The 21,520-nt window shown below is 45.1% G+C and overlaps 1 protein-coding gene across 1 annotated transcript in view; it reads left to right on the top strand.

Annotated features, from left to right (window-relative positions):
• Positions 1 to 21,058, top strand: part of BACE2 (beta-secretase 2) — a 374,497-nt gene extending 353,439 nt beyond the window's left edge. Inside the window, exon 9 of the mRNA XM_069636047.1 lies at positions 20,078 to 21,058. Coding sequence (XP_069492148.1) covers positions 20,078 to 20,322 — 245 coding nt within the window. The 3' untranslated portion in view covers positions 20,323 to 21,058. The remainder of the gene's footprint in view (positions 1 to 20,077) is intronic.
• The last annotated feature ends 462 nt before the right edge of the window (positions 21,059 to 21,520 follow it).

Below are 21,520 nucleotides of genomic sequence, written 5' to 3'. Positions count from 1 at the left end.
TTATAAAATTCATCCATTGCACTCTAAAGACAGCATAGATGATGCATTAGAAACATACCAAATGAGACAAACCAAAGGATCACCAATGAGCATATGGGAAAAAAGTATAGAAGCACATGCTTTTCCTCTACTATTTCCTTCTGGCAAAGGAGGAAGATACAATGATAGACCCACTCAAATAACAGCATCAGAATACCGCTCATTACGAATGTATTCTAAAGATCCCAGATTTAGACAAAATGTGGAATACATATTCCACCTACTCTTTGAAAGTGAACTAGCAACTCTGTTACGGAGTTGCACACATATTGAAATCGGGAACCCGCTTTCAAAATATGTCAGCTATGCAATTAATAGAAATAGTGCAAGAAAAGGATGAGGTTTTACAATCAAGTATTACAAATCTGTTTGCAAACATGCGTGGTACAAAAGAATACTGGTTCCGACGTCAGAGATGTACGTTGTATGATCAGAAACCTTGGACTACCCACTTGGTTTGTTACATTAAGTAGTGCAGAATATGATTTACATGATTTCCAATGCATATCAAACAAAAAGAAAACAAACATAGATTACTAACACCTGGAGAACTTTGCTCTCGAGATCCTGTTAATGTTTCAAGATATTTCCACCATCGTTTCATTGCTATGCTACACTTTATTTGTAATAAAACTGTTCCTCCCCTCAGAGAAGTGCAACACTTCTTTTGGAGAAAAGAATACCAAGCCAGAGGAGCACCACATATCCACATGCTTTTATGGATTAAAGATTCTCCTAAATTTGGTCAGGACAGTGATGCCACTGTTTTTCAGTTCATCCAAAAATGTCACTTGTGAAGTCCCTTCTCAAACGACATAGTGACCTTCATGCACAAATTGGACAATTTCAAAGACAATATTGTTGTCGCAAATACAAAAAGAAAGGGAAATACTACACCAAATGCCGCTTTCGTTTCCCTAGACCAGTTACAGAAACAGGTGAAGTGAACAACTTCATGTCTTCAGTTAGACATAGTGTTAAAGGTAAATCACCTAAGAACACGTACTACATAAAAAGAACAGAAGAATCAAAATATATCAATGATTACAATGCAATCATTGCCCACTTATGGAATGCAAAAATAGATGTGCAGTACATTGCAGACAATTCCACTGAAGTTGCACGATATGTTACAGCCTACTTAACAAAAGCAGAAAAAACAGAGCTTCAAGACCTCTGGAATGACCTATCATCAGACAAAACACTATCTCAGAAATTGTACAGCTTAGGCCAAAACTTTGCATACAAAAATAATATAAAACCCGATGAAAACAAAGGTCGATATAGAGTGACAGATTGCAAAGGCAGCTTAGTGAAACTTACCAAATGAAGCTTAATCATATCAAATTGTCATTAAAAACTCCTCAACGACGATCCACCAGGGGGCGCCGAGATGTGTTGAAGCATCTCCGCTCGTCTCCCCGCAAGGGCGCTGATCGAGGGACCCGAGCCCCCCCCGACACCCCCGGAGCGAGACACCAACACCCCCCCCCCCCAGTACGAAGGTGCCGGGCACCCCCGGTCCAAACCTGGGACCCGGGAGCGGAGCGGAACCGGAGTCCCGAGCCAACGAACTTCGAGGGCGCGAAGCCCCTCCCTCCTGCGGCCCTGCGGCTCCGCGGGAAGCAACTGCGAGCCCGGGCCCAGAGAGGACTCGTAAAGGCCCAGGCGTCCGAGGCCGAGGGATCCTGCCGAGACCCGACGGCGGTTTGCGGAAGCGGAGCGGCCCAGGAGGTGGACCAAGGAGCGGGAGAAGGAGACGCCGCAACAGGACGAGGAACCCCCCCAGGAGTGCGCAGATTCTGGCGAAGCCCGCGCGGGGCGAACATGAGTGGCGTGGGCGAGGCCCCCCCGAGGTAAGGAGACCAACCCCGGGGCTGGGCACCCACCGGGGGCAATAAAACTCACGGCTCCCAACGCAAAGGGGGGAAAAAAATATAACGTAAAAAAACAAAAGAAAAAATAATAAACGGGGTGAACCTGAGAAAGGGAACCCCCCGCCCACGACAAGCGAACTGCCAGGGGCTCCAGCCCCCCCACAACCTCCTTCCCACCCCTGGCCGCAGATATACCAGGGGCCCCCGCTCCCCCCTGGACGCAAAGGAGACGGGCAGGCCCCGGCGGCCCCAACCATTTGGGGGCGGACACCGGGGAGCAAGAGTGCCCAGTGAAGGCCTATGACCTGGAGGGAAATGCTGCAGAGGTTTCGGCGCCCATCCCTGGAGCCCCATACAACCCCTGAAATGGCCGCCCAAACGCAGCAAGAAACAACAGAAGCAACCTCGGTCTCCAGGGGAATGGCGGCCCTGTTGGATGAAATTAGAGGATTCCGCGCTGACATCACTCTTAGGCTGGACACCCTAGACAAAAAGGTTGACAACATAGAAGACAGGGTGCAGTCGCTGGAGAACAACACACCTTCGAGTGACATTTTCGAATCGCAATTTGACATGCGCCTGTCTGAGCTTGAGAGGAGAGAAGAAAAATGCTCATTGAAAATGGACGATTTGGAAAACAGGGAAAGGCGCTGCAACCTGCGATTTCTGGGCTTCCCGGAACAGGACGGGGAAACCCAGGCAGACATTATCAAGGCAGTCAACGCGGTGGTGAGAGTGCTTTTTGACGGAACTAACACTAACGAACCCACCATTGACAGGGCCCACAGAGCAGGGGCAGCCTCCAGGGGCCCCAGATCCGTCTTAGTTCGCTTCCACTATTTCTCCGAGAAAAGCAAGATCCTCGAACTAGCTCGCAAGAAGGGCCCGGTGGAATGTGAGGGGGCCCAAATCTCCGTATACCAAGATTTGTCGGCCTTCACTCTGGCGAGACGCCGCCTTTGTTCCCCTCTGACGAAAATGCTCCAAGCCAAGGGAGTCCGATACAGATGGGGGTATCCTTTTTCACTTTCTTTCGAGCACGAGGGATATAAGTATACCCTGATCACCGAAGACGACATCCAAAGAGTATCTGGCGAACTCCTAGATAACTCGGAGTTTGAACCGGGAGACCGCGATCGTGAGCGCACCCCGAAGGGCCCAAAAAAGATCAACGCTCCAAAGGAGAGGCGCAGAGTACGAGGCCAAAGGAAATTCAGGAGAGTGGCACCAGCGTCGCCGGACCCTCAGAATAACTGAAATAAAATGCTAGAATCTGATGGAAACCTTATCCGCACGACGATGCAAAGGGGGGATGTTGTTGTTGCATTTCAAACTTTTGCTACTAGCCCGAAGGGGCGGGGGGGGCTCGAATGGGTGTTTATAATGAGGTAACGAGCCCGGAGGGGGGAGACATGGTTGGCCGGTTGTGTGACTTTGGGACGATGCCTCAACACAACCAGGCGATCTGGGGGGGGGGGGGTGGGGGGAGAGAAGAGGGGATGTTGGGATGTTGGGGAATCTGTTATAGTACGCCAACGTTTGGGGACTTGATCACACCCTGGGGGCTGTTCCTAACCCTCAGCGTGGTGCTGAAACATAGAGGGAGTAACAACGCTTGCAACTTTGAAATTGGAGCTAGGTGCTTCACAATGCGTCCTAATGGATGATTCACTCCAATCCTTGTCAGTGGGGTCTCTGAACGTTCGGGGTCTCAACTCACCCACCAAGAGGTCACTGCTCATGCGGGAATTTACGAGGACGAAACTACAGTTTCTCTTCGTGCAAGAGACCCACTGGGTTCGGGGGAAAGAGCCCAAGCTCAAAGCTAAAAATATAGATCAGGTATTCTCAGCCTCTACCCAGTCCAAGAAGAGGGGAGTGGCTCTACTAGTGTCCCCCGGGGCTCACTTTGGGTTTAAGGTGGCACAGGCCGACCCCGAAGGCCGGTATCTCATGGTAAAAGGGGATGTGCGGGGACGCCTGTTCACCTTGGTTTGCATATACGCCCCAAATGAGTCGCAGGACGTTTTCTGGGAGAGCATGAAGGGGACAATAATGTCATTTGCGGAGGGGACCCTCCTGGTGGGAGGGGACTTTAATATGGTGCTCTGCCCCGAAAGGGACAGAAAGTCTGTGAACCCTTGTCCCAACATCCGCCTCCACAAAAAATTGGCCTCAACCTTCCAGGCAGTGAATGGGGAATTGGGGCTGTGTGACACGAGTACACCCAAGAAAGGACTGAACCCCGACTACACTTTTTACTCTAAGCCTCACGATGCCTTCTCGCGTATAGATTATATTCTGGTTGATTCAACTATGCAGGGTGAGATCTCCAGCGCTGGGGTGGAAACCGTCCCCTGGACGGACCATGACATGATGAAGATTAGGATTGGCCTCCCCCCTGCTCCTGTAGCCAGCTCCCGATGGAGTTGTAACGACCTTCTTCTACACGACAAGGAGACGAGCCAAACCCTTCTTACAGCCATAGAAGATTATTTCTCCCTGAACGACAACGGGGAGGTGGGCACTATGGGAGTATGGGAAGCATTTAAGGCAACCATCAGAGGCACCCTAATTGGCATTGGGGCGGGGAAAAAGAGGGAGAGGGACCGGGAAGAGAAAGACCTGAAAACCAAGATAGAGGCCATACAACCGGGTGGTAAACTGAAAACACAGATGTTCCCTGGGCAGTGGGAGGAATTGCAGAAGCTGCGCTCTAAATTGGCTCACCTCCAGATAGGGCAAACGGAAAGGAAGCTCTCATTTCTGAAACAAAAATATATGGAAAAAGGGGAAAAGGCCGACAAGATACTGGCCTGGAGACTCCGCGAACTTAGGAACAGCAGGAGAGTGAACTCAATCCGCTCTGTGGACGGTAACTCGACCGCAAGGGACTCCAAAATAGCGGAACAATTCAGGCTATATTATGAAAAATTATACTGCTCAGAATATAAGGGGGATGGGATAGAAGTTGATAGGTTCCTGGACTCCCTCCCTGTCCCGGGCCTGCTCCCAGACAAGGCCGGCACTCTGGAAATCCCTATTTCCCCGGAAGAGGTAATTGACACTATCTCCTCCCTAAAAAGTGGCACGGCCCCGGGGGACGACGGCTTCTCAGTCAAATTTTATAAGACCTATAGATCCACTCTCGCCCCCTTCCTGGCCAAGCTGTTTAACTGTGCGCTAAACCAAGGGTCCCTCCCGCCCACAATGATGTCAGCATTGATAGTGGTCATACCGAAAGACGGCAAAGACCCAGCCCTATGCCAGTCATATCGCCCCATATCACTCCTAAACACTGACGTCAAAATACTGGCGAAACTTCTGGCGAACAGATTGGTAAAATTCCTCCCCACCCTGGTACATGGAGATCAAGTGGGCTTCATCCCGGGGCGCCAGGGGTCAGATAACATCAGAAAAACCCTCGACCTCATGCATGAGGCCACCGAGCAGGGAGTGGAGGGATACCTCCTTTCACTCGACTCTGAGAAAGCCTTCGACCGGGTCGAATGGCCCTACATGATCAAGGTTCTTAGGAAAATGGGATTGGGAGATAATTTCTGTAGGTGGGTCGCAGCTCTATATAACTCACCCTCGGCGAGAGTATCTGTTAATGGGGGTACATCCGAACCCTTTTCCCTTTCCCGAGGCACCCGGCAAGGCTGTCCCCTGTCACCTCTCCTATATGCCTTGGCCATGGAGCCCCTGGCTATAGCGGTTAGGAACGACCCGGAGATTAGGGGCATACGATGTGGTGAGTGTGAGTTTAAGCTCTCCCTGTTCGCAGACGACATATTGGGCTATCTGACCAGCATTCACAAATCCCTACCGAGGCTGTTTGATCTCATACACTTTTTCGGCTCCTTTTCGGGGCTGAGAATAAACGCATCCAAATCAAGCATTATGCCAATGGGCCCAGGGGAACAGGATATTGAGAACAAAACTGACATTCAAGGGGTTAGAATCGAGCGAGCATCCACAAGGTACCTGGGCGTCGCCATCCCCAGAGATCTGTCACTCCTATACCAGTGGAATTTCCCTGGAATCCTCGCCCAGGTCAACAGCGATCTCAAAAGATGGGCCCCCCTCACGCTCTCCTGGCTTGGACGCATGGTCTCGGTTAAGATGAACATTCTACCTCGCCTTCTCTATCTCTTCTCAGCTCTCCCTGTCGTGATACCTGAAGCCTTTTTCGAGGTGCTCCAGTCCCGCGTCCTCCACTTCATATGGAACGGCAAAAGGCCCAGGGTTAAAACTTCCACTCTGACCCTCCCAAAGTCCCATGGTGGCTTCGGACTCCCCGATTTTAGGCTCTATTATAAAGCAGCTCAGCTCAGGGTGATGTTGGAGCACATGCGGGACGACATGCGTACATTCTGGACGTATATCGAAGACACCCACGCACATCCGAGGAAGGTCAGGGACTATCTCTGGGCCCCTCCCAGGTCACTCCCCCCACAACTCAAAACACATCCTACCTTAGCAGTCCTCTGGTCACTGTGGAAACCCAGCAAAACTAATAACTTGATATCTACATGGCCTTCTCCTCTGTCATCCCTCTGGGGCCCGCCCATCGATCTGGACATGAGGGGCTTTCGGGACACCCAGGCCTGGTCTGACATGGGACTGGAAAGAGTCTCCCAGCTTACACGAGAGGAGGGCTTCATTGAATACGATAACTTGACTGATGCTCTGGTGGACAAGCCCCCCACGGTTTTTGAATTCCTGCGGCTGAAAGGGATACTTACCCAATCACGGTGGTCCGCTCAGCTTAGCCGCCCCTTCACCCCATTTGAACTAATCCTGGCCAAAAGTAAATCTCGCAAAGGTTCGCTATCTAAGTTTTATAGTGTGCTGATTCTAGCCAACCTAGAAGGCAGACAACCCTTCAAGCGCATATGGGAAGAGAGGTTGGGGATGCCAATAGAGGAACACACCTGGAGGGCGGTTTTCAAGTGCATTTTCACAGGCTCCCTTTACACAGCAGCTATGGAACATAACTTTAAAATCCTCCATTCATGGCATCGCCCCCCGGCGCTATTGTCTAGAATGTACCGGGATGTTTCCCCCCTCTGCCCCAGGGGATGCCATCAACGAGGAACCTGGTTTCATATGTGGTGGAGTTGCCCGTCCATACAGGTATACTGGACGGAGCTCCTCAGTTGGATCAAAGATATCGAGGGTTATGGTCCATCTTTGCACCCGCTAGAAATCCTACTGGGCTCCCCTATGCCAGAGTCGGAGGTGAATGCCTTCCCCAAGGTTATATGCGCCATGCTGCGGGCAGGGAGACTGGCGCTAGCGCAAAAATGGAAAAGTGTCCTGGCCCCCTCCAAAGAGGAATGGCTCTGCAAGCTCAGAGTGATATTCAGCTACGAAAAACTCTCGGCAATAGCAAATAATACTATGTCTGATTTTGTCCAGGAGTGGACGGCAGTACTGCTGCATGATGATTGTATCACTATGCGATTGTAGAGGGGCGATTGAACAAATGTTTAAACTAATGGATGCAATGCGCTGGTCCCCACGCCCCTCAGAGGGTTGATCTTGCCCTGACCTAATCACCACATGATTTTACCCCACTGTTTCAAGGATCGCTTTTCTTTATCAAAGCGCTATGCAAGTGTTCTTCCCTATGCTAAATATAGTTGCATTTTCCCTAAAGTTGGCGTAACAATTGTTTGGGGGGAGGGACTGGGAGGGCGGAAGGGGGGTTGGGAGTTAACCAGAAAATGTTTTTGACAATGTGATTTTTTCTTGCATTTATTGCGGGTGGAACAGGCCAATAGGCCCACCCTGTCGTGTATGTTGTCAATAAAAAGATTTAAAAAAAAAAAAAAAACACCATAACAGATTATAAAAGTATTCTCAATAAAATCACATTGTTACTGTTCTGTGAAAAAAAAAAAAAAAAAAAAAAAAAAAACTCCTCAACAGAAAGAACTATATTACATGTGCCTGCTACAACTTTTTAAACCATGGAGAAAAGAAGAAGAGTTACTAGATAACCATGACTGCTATGAAGACGCTTTCAAAGCAAATGAAAGCACTATCACCGATGTGAACTTTATGCAGTACAAAACAATGTTGCAAAATGAACAGCAACATGAAGAAGAACTCCAGGCCCAACTAGATAAGGACACTCCCGACAGTAGTCAACCTTCTGGAACAGGAAGCCAAGAACCACTGGGACAGCCACTAATAGCAAATGAGGCAGAATTTGCTATGACAGAAGTAGAAAACACCATGTGTCAGTATGAAGAAGATACAAAAGACTTAACTGCACTACAATCAAAACTAAACAAGGAGCAGTGCACCATTTTTGAAGAAGTAACAAAAGAAATTGCACATGGTGTACAACACAAAAATAAAGAATGTACCTGCCAAAATTACAAACCTATACTACTATACGTCAGTGGTGAAGCTGGTTCAGGCAAAACATTCTTAATCAAAATCATCAGCAAGTTCCTTCAACAATTGACAAACAACAAACTGTCAGCTGTTGTAACTGCCCCCACAGGTTTAGCTGCTTACAACATAGGCAGTGTCACTTTACACCAATGAATACTCCTTCCAGTAGAACACCAAAACAAATTAGATTTCAAACTTTCTACAGAAGCTGCAATGGAACTACGCAGAGTTTTGAAACAAATGAAAATGCTACTAATAGATGAAGTGAGCATGGTCTCCAACCTAATGTTGGCTTTGATTCATCTCAGATTACAAGAAGTACTTAAAACAAACTACGAAGAACTCTTTTGAGGAAAACACATTGTTTTCGGAGATCTTCAATTGACACCAGTGAAAGGTGAACCTATTTTTAAAACCTTAGGACACAAACTCTGCCGTAAAACTATTGGCAGCATAGGAAATGTCAATCTTTGGCAACATTTCCAATACAAAGAATTAACAGAAAACATGTGCCAATCTGCAGACCTCACCTACGCCAACATTTTAAAAAGTATTAGAGTTGGTGTACTTTCTCAAGAAGCACAAACAATATTAAAAACCCGGCACATCCATGCACTTTATGGCGATAACTCATGTGCTACCTATGTTATGGAACAATTAGCGCAGAAAAATGTCAATTGTATGGCCTTAATGCCAACTCTTGCAAGCTGTTCCAAATTCAATGAAACAATGTTAAAAAAAGAAATGCAACCAATAATTGAAATTTTCTCCACAGACAAACTGGACGTACATTGTATTACACTACCAATGTGTCAACAAGCCACAACAAGACTAAATACCTTAGAAAATTGTATCTCCAACACAGCTGGCTTGGAGAAAATATTAAAATTATCCTCAAACTGTAGAGTAATGCTTAAACGTAACCTTGACGTGGAGCAAGGACTAGTTAATGGAGCACTTGGTACAGTTGTTGGCTTTCAAACATACCCACGTGACAACAACATTCAGTTTGTCAATATTCTCTTCGACAAACTTTCAGAAGTAAAAAGGATAGAGCGCTCAACAGCTCGATTCCTTCTCTTCAAAGACATGTATGTATGCAGAGAACAATTTTCTCTAACTCTTGCATATGCAGTCACCATTCATAAATCCCAAGGTCTTACCCTAGACAAAGCATTGATAGATATTGGTAACAGTCTTTAAAGAAGGCAAGAGCTACATAGCTCTATCACGCTTACGTACACTTCAACTTTGATGCAAGTAAAGTCAACGCTGATATTCCTTGCATCCTATAATACAATAGACTACGTACACTATACACCCCCCATCTAAAAGCATATCCTGTTCCACAAAAAGGAAAACGTTGTAAAAGAAAACGAATTCAAACTGAAATGCAACAGAATCTGACTGAAAATCCTCCAAAGAGAGTAAAAGAAGCTAATACTTCATCATTTACCATAAGTAAAGTTAAGTAAAGAAGAACCTATTAGTCAAAGTAACTCAGGTACTTCTTCAGAGAAGCAACACACACTCAGAAAAAATGACTTGGACACAAAACTATCTGGTCCATTCAAATTTTCAAATGTAACTGGTGTAAGTTGTTACGCAAATGAAGCAATGAATATTCTATTTCAATTGCCACCAATTGTTGACAACATTTACTTACAAAGTACAGAACAATTGTGTTTGCAAATGTTAGTCCTTCATAAAAACGCAACAAACAATCCTGACAACACGTATAGTGTTCACGGAATAAGACAAGAATTGGACTACTGTGCTGGAATGGTGAAATTCACTATAAACTCACACGAAGATCCACAAGAATTTCTAATGTACTTACTACAAGTATTGGAAAACAAAAACATACCTATAAATGAAATCTTCCAGATTTCATACATGTGGAAACATACCTGCACTCTCTGCAACAATGTTACACAAGAAGAAATCCTAACGAGCGCTTTGTGTATGTATCCATACCAAATTGTGAATCCATTCAATTTCAGCAACTTGTACAACATGCAAACCATGGCAGATTATGTACTACCTGCAATTCAGATAATCGCTGAACCTTACTAATACAAACACATAGTAACTACTTAATACTAATGCTTCTACGTTACAATGCAGATGGTACCAAAAACAACTGCGAGCTGACTGGATTCACACACGGTCAAGTATCACTTGGTAAGAAAACCTTCACAACAATAGGTATAATATACCACGCAGGAGCCACAACCAATGCAGGTCACTACACTGCATATATTAAAAAGAAATGTGGATGGTTTGAATGTAATGATAGTACCATTACTCTAAAGCAGAGATTACCAGCAAATCTTAGAAACGCTTATTTAATCTTCTTAAAACCAAAATTGAATAACTAATCTGTACTTCAACATTAACAAAAATTCTAATAAAAAACTATAAACAGTTAGAATACGCCAACAGGTATCTAACTGGCCCAAGATACTATAACAACCAAACAGATAAATGAATATCACTAAATTAAGAAAAATAATAATTACATTTAGAATATGCCAAGAGGTATCTACATTAACCAGAAACAAGTAAACACTGAAAGGAAACAAATAGACTGTAGCATAACAAAAAAAGGGTTTTTTAATCCGACAAGATTTTTTTTTTTCCACAGATGCAATGATTTGAAAAACAAACACAAACTGAGCAAAATGCACAGTACACTGGTTTGTAAACCAAATATGAGGGTAAAAAAAAGCTGAAATATCTGTTATGCAATGTAAAGTCTTTATAGAATACATACACTAACATGCTCTTTTCTTTTATCACAGAAATTGAAAAAGAATATTTCCTCCAGGTACCAAACTCATGTAAAAAATGTATCGAATCTCAACAAATCAAACAGTAAGTATAATTGAAACCATTTGCTATTCAAATCTATAGGTGTGATCTATGGCTGTGATATGGTGCAGTGCCTGTGGTCAGGGCCTAGAGTCTTGGGTGTATAGCCTACAGCCTTCACCCATGCACCCTGCCACAACCACCACAACATATCACACCCATAGTAGCTTATAACTTCAGTACTTATAACTTCGGTCTTGGGTACACTCTGGCCACAACTCCGAAACATATCACACCCATGTTTGATTCTATGGGTGTGATCAATGGGTGTGATCTGCTGCGGTGGTTGCTGCCAGGACCTAGAGTCTTGGGTGCATGGCCTACGGCCTTCGGCCATGCACCCAAGACTCTAAGCCCTGGCCGCAACCACCGCAGCAGATCACACCCATAGAATCAAACATTTTTAACTAGGCCTCATGGCATTTCTTTTATGTCCGGGACACCTTGGGTGTCCTTAGAACAGTTTCTACTTGCCTGCGAACAATACGAACAGGTATAGTGTCCTCAGGACACCTCCATTTTCATTTATTTGCAGACATCCCGGACACCGTGTGTATTCTTAGAACAGTTCAACTTGCCTATGAACAGTACGGACAGGTATAGTGTCCTTAGGACATCCCCATATGGGTCGATTGCGGACATCAAGGACAGCGTGACTGTCCGCGGACACAACAGCGGTTCCTACCACCTAAATAGATACAATATTTGAACCATCTCTTACCCTCCCACCATCCCCAAACAGTCTTTCAGACCAACACACTTGCCAAAATTGTATTTCCCCACCATTTGTCACCGCGCTGTCCGCGGATACAAGATGGCGGGTGTTTTAAAAAATCTGACGCACGCCACGCTCTCCACCATCCAATCGGCAAACACGCCGCATGTCCGCGGACATGACGCAAGTCGATTAGCCAATCAGGACACTTTCCGCGGAGCGAACAGGGAAGTGTGTCCGCAGACCGAACATCACTCATTTTTTTTTTTAACCTAATTTTGGTCATTTTAAAAAACAAACTACTGGATGGATTTTCACCAAATTTACAAAAGCACGCTTTCGGAACCATGCTGCTGCTCCTGCTGCAAATTTGGTGAAAATCCGTCCAGCGGTTTGGGCTGTAGGCGTGAGCAAAGTTTTTTCCCCCATTCAATCTATTGGAAAAAGACATTTTGGGACCCCCTCTTATAACTGCAAAAAAATTCAGAGTGGCCCATATACTTTTTTTGCAAACTTTGGTGAGGATTCGTCCCGGGGGAGCGAAGTTATAAGCCGCCCAAAAAGTGCTCTTCCTATGGAAACAGCAACTTTACCATATTCAGAAGAATATGTTGAGTCGATACCGTAGTTGGACTAACAAGGTCATTTATTTTGCATGTTTGCAAGCTTTCGTAGACTGTCTCCACTTCCTCAGGCAAAGATTAAATGAAGCCTTTGAAAAACATCACAGCTTTACAGCTTGCATAGCCCCTCCTACAGATACCAGTTATCTGTGCCTGTTGGTACCGGATTTGTAGTTTTGCTCAGAAAGGCATGTATTGGATGTTCAACTCCCTCACACGTTGCGATCTTCAAGGTCTAAATTTGTACACTGTGTTAAGTGGGGCAGGAGTCGGTGAAACTGGAGAGCAGGGAAAAGAAACACTCAGGAAGGCAGGTGGGGTTGGTTAGGTATCAGTCATTGTATGTACAGTCCAGTTGAGGTTCAGTATGGCAGGTCAATTCCTTTACAAGATCTGTGGTAGCACAATCCTAAGCATGATACTTGTGCCTCCAGGCGTCTGAAAGAGGGCATATACAGCCAGTTTGTGTGTTAGGCCTGTGACCTGTGGAGCACAGTGTGATAACTTTGTCAAATACCATATCGGGATTGTGTTACGTCACAATCAAGAGGAAAGGATGGGGTTTGACTAGGAACAAGGGCTATGACAAGTCTCCAGGAAGCTTTGCAGCTGGGGCATTTTCAGGGGAGATGGGGCTAGGATGAACAGTCGGGCAACAATGACTTGCCTTAGAGAGGCTGGTAGGGCTGGTGCAGTGCTAGTTGGTGGTCTGTGAACGGCTTTGGAAACCATTATGGAAAGTGTCAAGTCTGGTTTCATGCTCCAACAACAGGACTGTTGTCAACTTCTCATATTATACCTCAACAAAGGCAGAACATTCAGTGCTGTCCAAGGGCCTCAAATTCTGCCCCTCTACACAGATTGATAAAATAGAACTGTGCAGCGATTTTTGAGTCTGCCTTCAGATGACTCGGATTAAAGGAATTCCTTCCTAACAAACCAGACGACAGCCAGGACAGCGATTAAATTGTCAACAACTGGGTCACAAACCAAGCCTGAAAACAGAATTCCAACTCCGGACTTTGGATGCAGCCCAAAACTGTATTGACTCATTGAAAGCTTCAGACATAGAGCAACATCAGCCATACTCATTGGAGTAATGGGGCCCCCCCGCACCGTAACAGAAAACATTTCTTTATGAAGGCAGAGTGACTAGAAAAAGTTACTATTTCTTTATGAAGTCTGAGGGCTTCCCCATCCCATGACATGGAAGCCCACAGGCTGGGGCACGGAACAAGTACACTCTGCCTGCTGGAGAAGCCAGAGCAGTGGGAGCAGAGAAAGTGTCCAAGCAGTCAGGGATACCAGAACGAGTGCTGATAATCCCACGGGAGAGGGCTGGAACGCTGAAGCACTGTCCGGTGAGTCACGAAAATCCCTGGACAGTGGAACTTGGGCCTGGGACCCAAACAAGAGGCAGTGAACTTCTCCTGGCAAGCAGCCCATGTCTGGAGTGGAGACCGGGTTTACTGAGTCCAGGGAATGCAGCAAACCATAAAAAAGGGGGTCTGAGACCCACGTGGGCAAAGCATATCCCAAACTTGGGAAAGTAGAGATGGGAACTTGGCAAACATAAGCTGCCCACACAGACATTGGCAGGAGAGTATACCAAGCCTGTGGAAGCGAGCAAAATCAGATAAAGAGAATCACGGAACTGATCAATTGAAGGGGTGTGAGACCCCTTACATGGGAAAAGCACCCAGAGTACAATCCCAGAGGAATACAAGATTGAGTTGCACAATAAACACTCTGGTCCTTGGCAGGAGAGTAAACCAAGCCTCTGTGTAAGACTGAAGTCAGACGGTGAGAAATAAATCATTGACTACAGGAGAGTGGACCAAGGTGGGAGTATTGAGAAAAAGGAGGTCAAGGACCTCAGTACAGCCTGGGGGAAAAGAATCCAGGCTAAAGAAAAGGATTGATTTGTAACTAGTGAAGATACAGGAATCATTTTGTGCAAAGCTGGAAAGACTTTGTGGGAAAGGGAAGCAACCCCCAAGTCTTGTGGAACTTCGTTTGCTTTTGTCTATACATTTTGTTGGTACTTGTATTTGAGAACTGCAAAGCTGGGCTGCAGGACAGCAGTCAAGAGACACTCAGCGATCACCTTTGAGTTACTAGGATTTCCTCCAGCCCCTCCCTTTCTTTGGTCCATAAAAGCCTTTACCAATCAAGATGCCACTCTTCTGTCAGACTCTTACTCCTAGACACCCCCTCTCTCTCTCTATATATATATAAAAATATATATATATAATCTGCTGCACTATAATATGTAAAGTTCCATTGGAAACCCGAAAAATTAATTGCTAATAACTTTAGACTCTCATGACGAATTTGGCTGAATACTTGCAAACAGAATTGTACTCACACCCCCTCCCTCCGACAGGACATTTTGGGAAGGATCTGTTACAGAAGTTATTAAAGTAAAAAACATTACTTCGGCCTACTCCCAATTTTGGCTCAAGCCAGGGACATCATTTCACCAAAATGCCCAGGGTAGCGGAAGTGACATCAGATGACCCATGATGACATCACAGGAAGTGATGTCATTTGACCCCACCCCAAAGTGATATCGTGGGGAGCAATGGAACACGTCCTTTCACCCGTTGACAAAACAGGAAGTGGCATCACATAGCATTGTACAATATGAAAAATATGGTTACGATATCACTATAATGTGATGTACATTTCATACAAGATTGGATCACCATATGTATCGTTAAGATCAGTGTGTATAGGCCCATATTACCAAATTACTGTGAATGCAAGCAGCCGTCCATGACTAAATGGTAATGATGTGTTATTATATAGCATTTACGCTTAAGCGCTTTATATGTTAATGTTAAAGGATATTTGTACCGCGCACTATCACCACCGAAGTGGTCACCTGGCGCTGTGGCAGCTCTGGAAAAAAAAAAGGAAGGGGGGTGAGTTAGTGGGGATAAGCTGGAGAAGTGCAAGAGAGCAGTGATGTGCTGTTGGCAACCTAAACTCTGTGGTTCAAATGGCTGAGCTGGTGGTGTTTTTCCCGTCGGTAGTCATTGTGTGCTGTTGTGCGATTCTATGTGTGGTTTGTTTTGTTGTTGCAGTGTAGTTAAGTTTGTGCAGATTGTTGTGGTATAGGCTTGTGGATGTGTTTGGTTAGAGTCTGAGAGGTTTATGCAGAAGGTTGAAATTGTTAATGGATTTGTTAATTGGGCAAATGCTAACGATCACAATTCTATCGGAGTGTGGCATATGCTGACCTTCACAATCCCATATAGTTCCAACGTCGGCTAATGTTCAAGATTACATCTAGATGCTACGCTGACTAATGTTCATGATTACGTCTAGGTGTGGCTCATGCCAACATTCACAATTCCATCTTAAGTGTGGCATGTGTCACAATTCTTTTCAGTGTGGTACATGCTAATATTCACGGTCCTATCTAGATGCGACGTCAGCTAATGTTAAGGGTTAACTCTGGGTGTGGTACATGCTAATAATCAGAATTCCCTCAGGGTGACTCATGCTAATAATCATTATTCCATCCAAGTGTGGCATGTGCTAATAGTCACGCTTCCTGATGTAGTCTAGACTTGGCACAGGCTAGCGATCGCTATTCTATCTAACTATGGTAATGGTCGACATTCACAGTCCTATCTAGTTGTTGCGCAGGTTATTGTTCAAAACTTATGTGAGTGTGGCACATGCTAACATTCGCAAATATGTCAAGGTGTGGTGCTTGCTATCCTTCACCATTCCATCTGAGTGTGGCACTTGCTAACCTTCAACATACTATCTAGATGTGAAGCGGGCTAGTGTTTACGATTTCTTTTTAGTGTAGCGCCTGCTAACATTTGCATTTCTGTCTGGATGTGATGCAAGGCTAATGTTCATAATTCTAAGTGTGGTACGTGCTGACATTCATAAACCTAGCTAGATGCAATGCAGGCTAAAGCTCTGAATTCCATCCAAGTGTGGTACATACTAACATTCACAATTCCATCTAGGTGTGAAACATGCTAACATTCATAAACCTAATCTAAATGCGATGCAGGCTGAAGCTCAGAATTCTCTATAGGTGTGGCACGTGTTAACATTGATAAATATGTTGGTATGCAATTCAAGGCAACATTTGCAATCCTGTCATGAGTAGATTCAGGCTGGCGGTCACAAATCTTTTTAAGTGTGCATGGTGTAAATCTATGGCAGTATATGTTGTGGAAAGGTATGGTAGAGTGGCAGGGGTTTTCTGGAGTAGAGCAATTGCTCTACACCCCACCCCTGCCAGACTTACAGTTTTTGTTGGTGTTGGTTGACTGCTGGCTTCACTGGCTTCCCCTGCGGACATCGGCAGACACTTTCTGGAGCCGCCTCAGTTGGAGCCGCTCTTTGCCTCGGGGCCCATAGTGGAAGGGGCTGCTGGGCAGGAGGGCGGCGCAGGTCTGGTCCTGGATAAGGCTGGAACTGGCCAATCGGGGCCTGGGGGAGGGAGTGGGAGGCGGGACAAGGGAGAGAAGTCTCGCTGCAGCCAGGAAGCCCGCAACAGTTTAGTTTTCACTGCTGCAATCAGCGCCATGATATAAAAAGAGGGGCTAGGGGAACTCGCACACACGCTCACCTGCATGCCAGGATGGTAAATGGCTCAGGAAATACCCAGTACCAGCACTGGCCAATCAGGGCCTGGGGGAGGGAGCAGAAGGCGAGACAAGAGAGAGGGAAGCCTCGCTGCGGCCAGGAAGCCTGCAACGGTTTTACCGCTGCAAGCAGCACCATGATCTAAAAAGGGGGGCCGCGGGACCTCACACACGCGCTCACCTGCATGCCAGGATGGTAAATGGTGCAGGGAGCGTGTGAGCTGGGGGAAGAGTCCAGGAAATACCCAGTACCAGCACTGGCCAAAATATACACCCAATATCGCCCAACCTGTGTTGGTACTCATTTATCGACCTCAGAAGGATGAAAGGCTGAGTTGAGGTGTTTAAGAACAGACTAACTCGGTGACTCACCCCCTGAAGTGTGCCTGAAACAAACTTGTAATGAGTCTAACAATTGTATAGATTTCCAGAAAGACACATTATTTGGTATTCCTATTCTTTCTTATTTAGGGTCAGTGCTGAAAGTGTTAGACTTGTGGCACTCTGTTCTTATTTTTCTTCTTTTTTTTAAGGTGCCTGAACAAGAAAGGCAGTCACTCCAGAAGTAAAGAGCCACATGGTGCTGGCCACAGCACAGGAGCTTGCATTTCGTTTTTTTTTTTTTTAGAGGTCGCAAGGGAGACCTCAGAGGTCGCAGTTAGGATCTCTGGCGACCCCTAAATGACATCCCTGGCACAAGCGCATAGCCAAAACCGCTGGACGGAATTGGACCAGGTATGAAACGACTTGGCAACATAGCATTGACTTGATTTCCGGGTTTGGTCTAGGGTTATTGCGTCCAGTCATTTTTCAAATATTGGACGGCGAAGGGGCCACCCCTTTCTCACAAAATGAAAGCTACATCTCCCATGGTACATTTAATCAAAGTAGTTTTTCAGGAACAAAAAGCCGCCATTTTATTGTTTATTGTTTGATGTGAGAGATGATATAACCATGGCTTTCCCCGAAAACTAATATGTAAATAAAATGCCATTTCCAGGTGGATAAAAAAAGTGAATTGCATCAGGATAGAGGTGGGGAGGGGGAAACAGGACACCGTGTGAATTTAGAGAGGGGCTAGGGACCAGGTTCAGATAACAAACGTGTTCTCTTAGCTGCAGTTATTTGTCGGCATAACCGCAGTTATGAAAGAAAACGTGATCAGGAATGAAAGGGTATCCTGGAACAAACATTGAGTGTGGGGGGGGACGATGGAGGCAAACATGAGTGAAGCGGAGTGGGGGATCATGCTAGGAGGAGGGGGCACTTAGTGAGTACCTGGGAGGGCAAGGAAGCATTTTTGATTTTTCATTGTCTTTCCACGTAACCGTGGTTATCGGGTGACTACTGATAACTGTGGTTATGTGTACATTACTTAAAACCGCGGTTATAGGAAAAATGTTTTTAAAAAGAGTAAAAAAATGATATTTTCTTTTTATTCGCATTTTATTTTATTTAAACCTTCAGCAATTTATTTCAGTCCTTTAGACCATTTAAGATGCTTCCATGTGTCCTCCTTGTGAGTGGTTCCCAAGGATTATTCTTCAGAATGTAACCGCTGCTATCTTCAGTGAGTTTTCTCCTCTTAGGAGAATAGACCATCATTCCTCTGCTAATATTGATGAAGCTTCTTCTATACATTTTATAAAGAAAAAAGTCCTTGTTGTTGTAAGTGCTGGTCAATTGGTGAATGATACAGGTTTTCCATTGAGCCCTCTTCCTTACAGAACCTACATACCACATTCTTTAGTGTCCCTGGATCTCGTTGAGAGAATCTTTCATTTCAAACCGGTTTAATCTCATCTTTATAAATTGTGACCTATATTGTGGGTCAGAGAATTTCCTTAGGTACGATGGCACGGTACCCAAGACTTTAGTTTCCTGTGATATGGCCTTAAACCTTTTTAGTTTAGTTTGTTTATTTGTATAGCACAGCCCAACCCTCTGGTAACTGGGTGCTTTTTTTAGGGACAACAAAGGTTACAGAAGTTTGCACATACAGAGTGGAGATGATGCAGTACAATCTATAAGGTACGGGACCGGGTTACAGAGTGGTCCGTATCGTAGGTACACAATGGAGTAACAGTGATGCATGTGGACAAGTGGCCTACCACTGTCCGTAGAGTTAGGCATACATTAGATACAGTGATACATGTGATCCGGTGGCATGCCTAGTGGCAAACTGTAGATTCCGGATTCGATAGTTCCCGAGAGGACGGGCGTAGGGATAGCTAGGTAGCAGTTAATGGTCTATTGCTGTGTTGTAAGTAGTTCCTTTACTGTAGCTCTTAACGACCAGAACGAGGTTCTGTATTTGGATGCCTCTTCGCAAGTCAGGATCCAGTCTCTTTGGAGCATTTTCCGTTTGACTTTGTCTGGGTTAGACCAATGTTCCTCTGTTGTAGTACTGAAGTTATGCAGTAACATGTCTGCATGCAATGCTCCAGTCCATTGCTGACTAGCCCCTTTCTCCATCTCAGACCCAATTAAACCTAGGAGAGTGGTGGGATAGTTTTTCAGGCATTTCCGAAAGAAGGCAGTAGCATTATTGGGGATATCAACAGTAGTTTGCCGAGTTAAGCTGGACATAATTTTGCATATCTGCTGAATTTCAAGGGTTTTGTTGTGTTAAATTTGCTCAACTTTACTACACTTGAAAGTTGTATCAGTAACCATATTCCCATCCTTGCGGTCACCGATTGAACACGCTTAAGTGTTGCCCCACCACTGCTCATATACGAAACAACAAATGTTGGTTTGCGTTTTGCTAAGATTTATGCACATGAAAGTGGTCTAATTCTATATTCTTTGTTTGATGAAATAACGATCAGGATTATTGTATGATCTTTTTCCTATTACACAATCATGTTTATGCATATTTTAAAAGGAAGTATTTTCAACTTTCTTCTCCCTTTGCAGATGTTGCTGGAACCCTGGTATCGGAGATTACAGGTCCTTTTCCAACAACTGATGTTTCGAGCAACTGCGTAGCCACAAACTCCTTGCGTGAGCCCATCATGTGGATTGTCTCCTACGCTCTTATGACTATGTGTGGGATCGTTCTGCTAATACTGGTGATTCTGCTGCTATTTCCATGTCGATCCAACCAGGATCGTGAAGTGGTAAACGACGAGTCCTCGTTAGTGCGGCATCGTTGGAAGTGAAGCCATATAAGGACAGACTAAAAAAGAAAAACGGACCAACGAACCCCGCCTTAGCTCCTTTAAATCCTCATCCTTTTCCTTATGGCTGGATCTTCTCCAGGCTAACTGCACTCCCAAATTGGCATCTTCACTTCTCATAATTATTTTTGTAAACATGGTACTCCAATTATGCCTTAAATTGAGTGTTCCTGGGCACAATTTCCTTTTTAGAATGCCAACATTCCTGTCTCCCTGGAGGATAAATGACGGTGTTTTTGAGTTTATTGTATGACAACTGTACATGACTACCTCTAACACAGAATGATTCTCTTCCCCGGATTAATCCTCCGTCGCTACTTTTTTAGAGCGATTCCTTCATTATTACATCAGAAGACATTTACTGGTTCTCAACATGCCGTTTCAGACGGGGGAAACTAGTCCACTGGTATCACTGTGCTGCTGCCTTTGTGTCAAAAATCTTTTATTTTTCTATGACTGAAACCACAAACCTTGCCTTCGTGAAACCTCTCCTCACCAGCGCACACTGATTTTCAGGACCGTTTAGACCAGATTCTGCAGATGGTATCAAACGTTTGACCATCAATGAGTCTTCTTTGGTGTGTACTTGGTTCTTCACATTTCCGCGTACCACAGGAAAATAGATTGATTAGTCCATGCAGGAGACATCAAGCTGTAATATACTGTACGAGAAGTTTTTATAACCTCCTTACCCATGTCATTAAAGTCTGATTAATAATTGGTTTGTTTCACATCTCTAAAAATAATGGTGCTAGTCATTGTTGCCCCCCCCACCCCCCTTGACTTATTCATCCAGTATTTGTTTAGTCTATTAGGAACAGTCAGCCTTCAGAAAATGTGGATTTTTGGGCAGAGGTCTGGCCCACTTAGTTATGAATGTGTTGGAGTCTGTTACATCCGTGTGTTCCGTGCAAGCCCTTGCTGGTCGCCTATGTGTGTGCTACTTTAAAGGTGCAAGCCTGTCAAATTATAAAATGTTGCCCTGATGAACGTTCTTTTTTTTTTTTCGCGATTACTTTGCGTCTTGATTCTCACAGCGCAAAACTGACTGCCACACCAGTTTCACACAGTCTGCCATTTTGGAAAGTTTATTTAACATTTTTTTTATGCAAAGTTGTGCGCTTTCTTTTATAAAAAAAAACTATTCCTTGTGATGTTTTTGTGTACTTTAAAATAGAAT

This window comes from Ambystoma mexicanum, chromosome 7p, assembly GCF_040938575.1.
Source record: "Ambystoma mexicanum isolate Mex_15411 chromosome 7p, UKY_AmexF1_1, whole genome shotgun sequence".
In the NCBI taxonomy this organism is placed as follows: domain Eukaryota; kingdom Metazoa; phylum Chordata; class Amphibia; order Caudata; family Ambystomatidae; genus Ambystoma; species Ambystoma mexicanum.
This window is presented reverse-complemented; position numbering and strand designations above follow the sequence as displayed.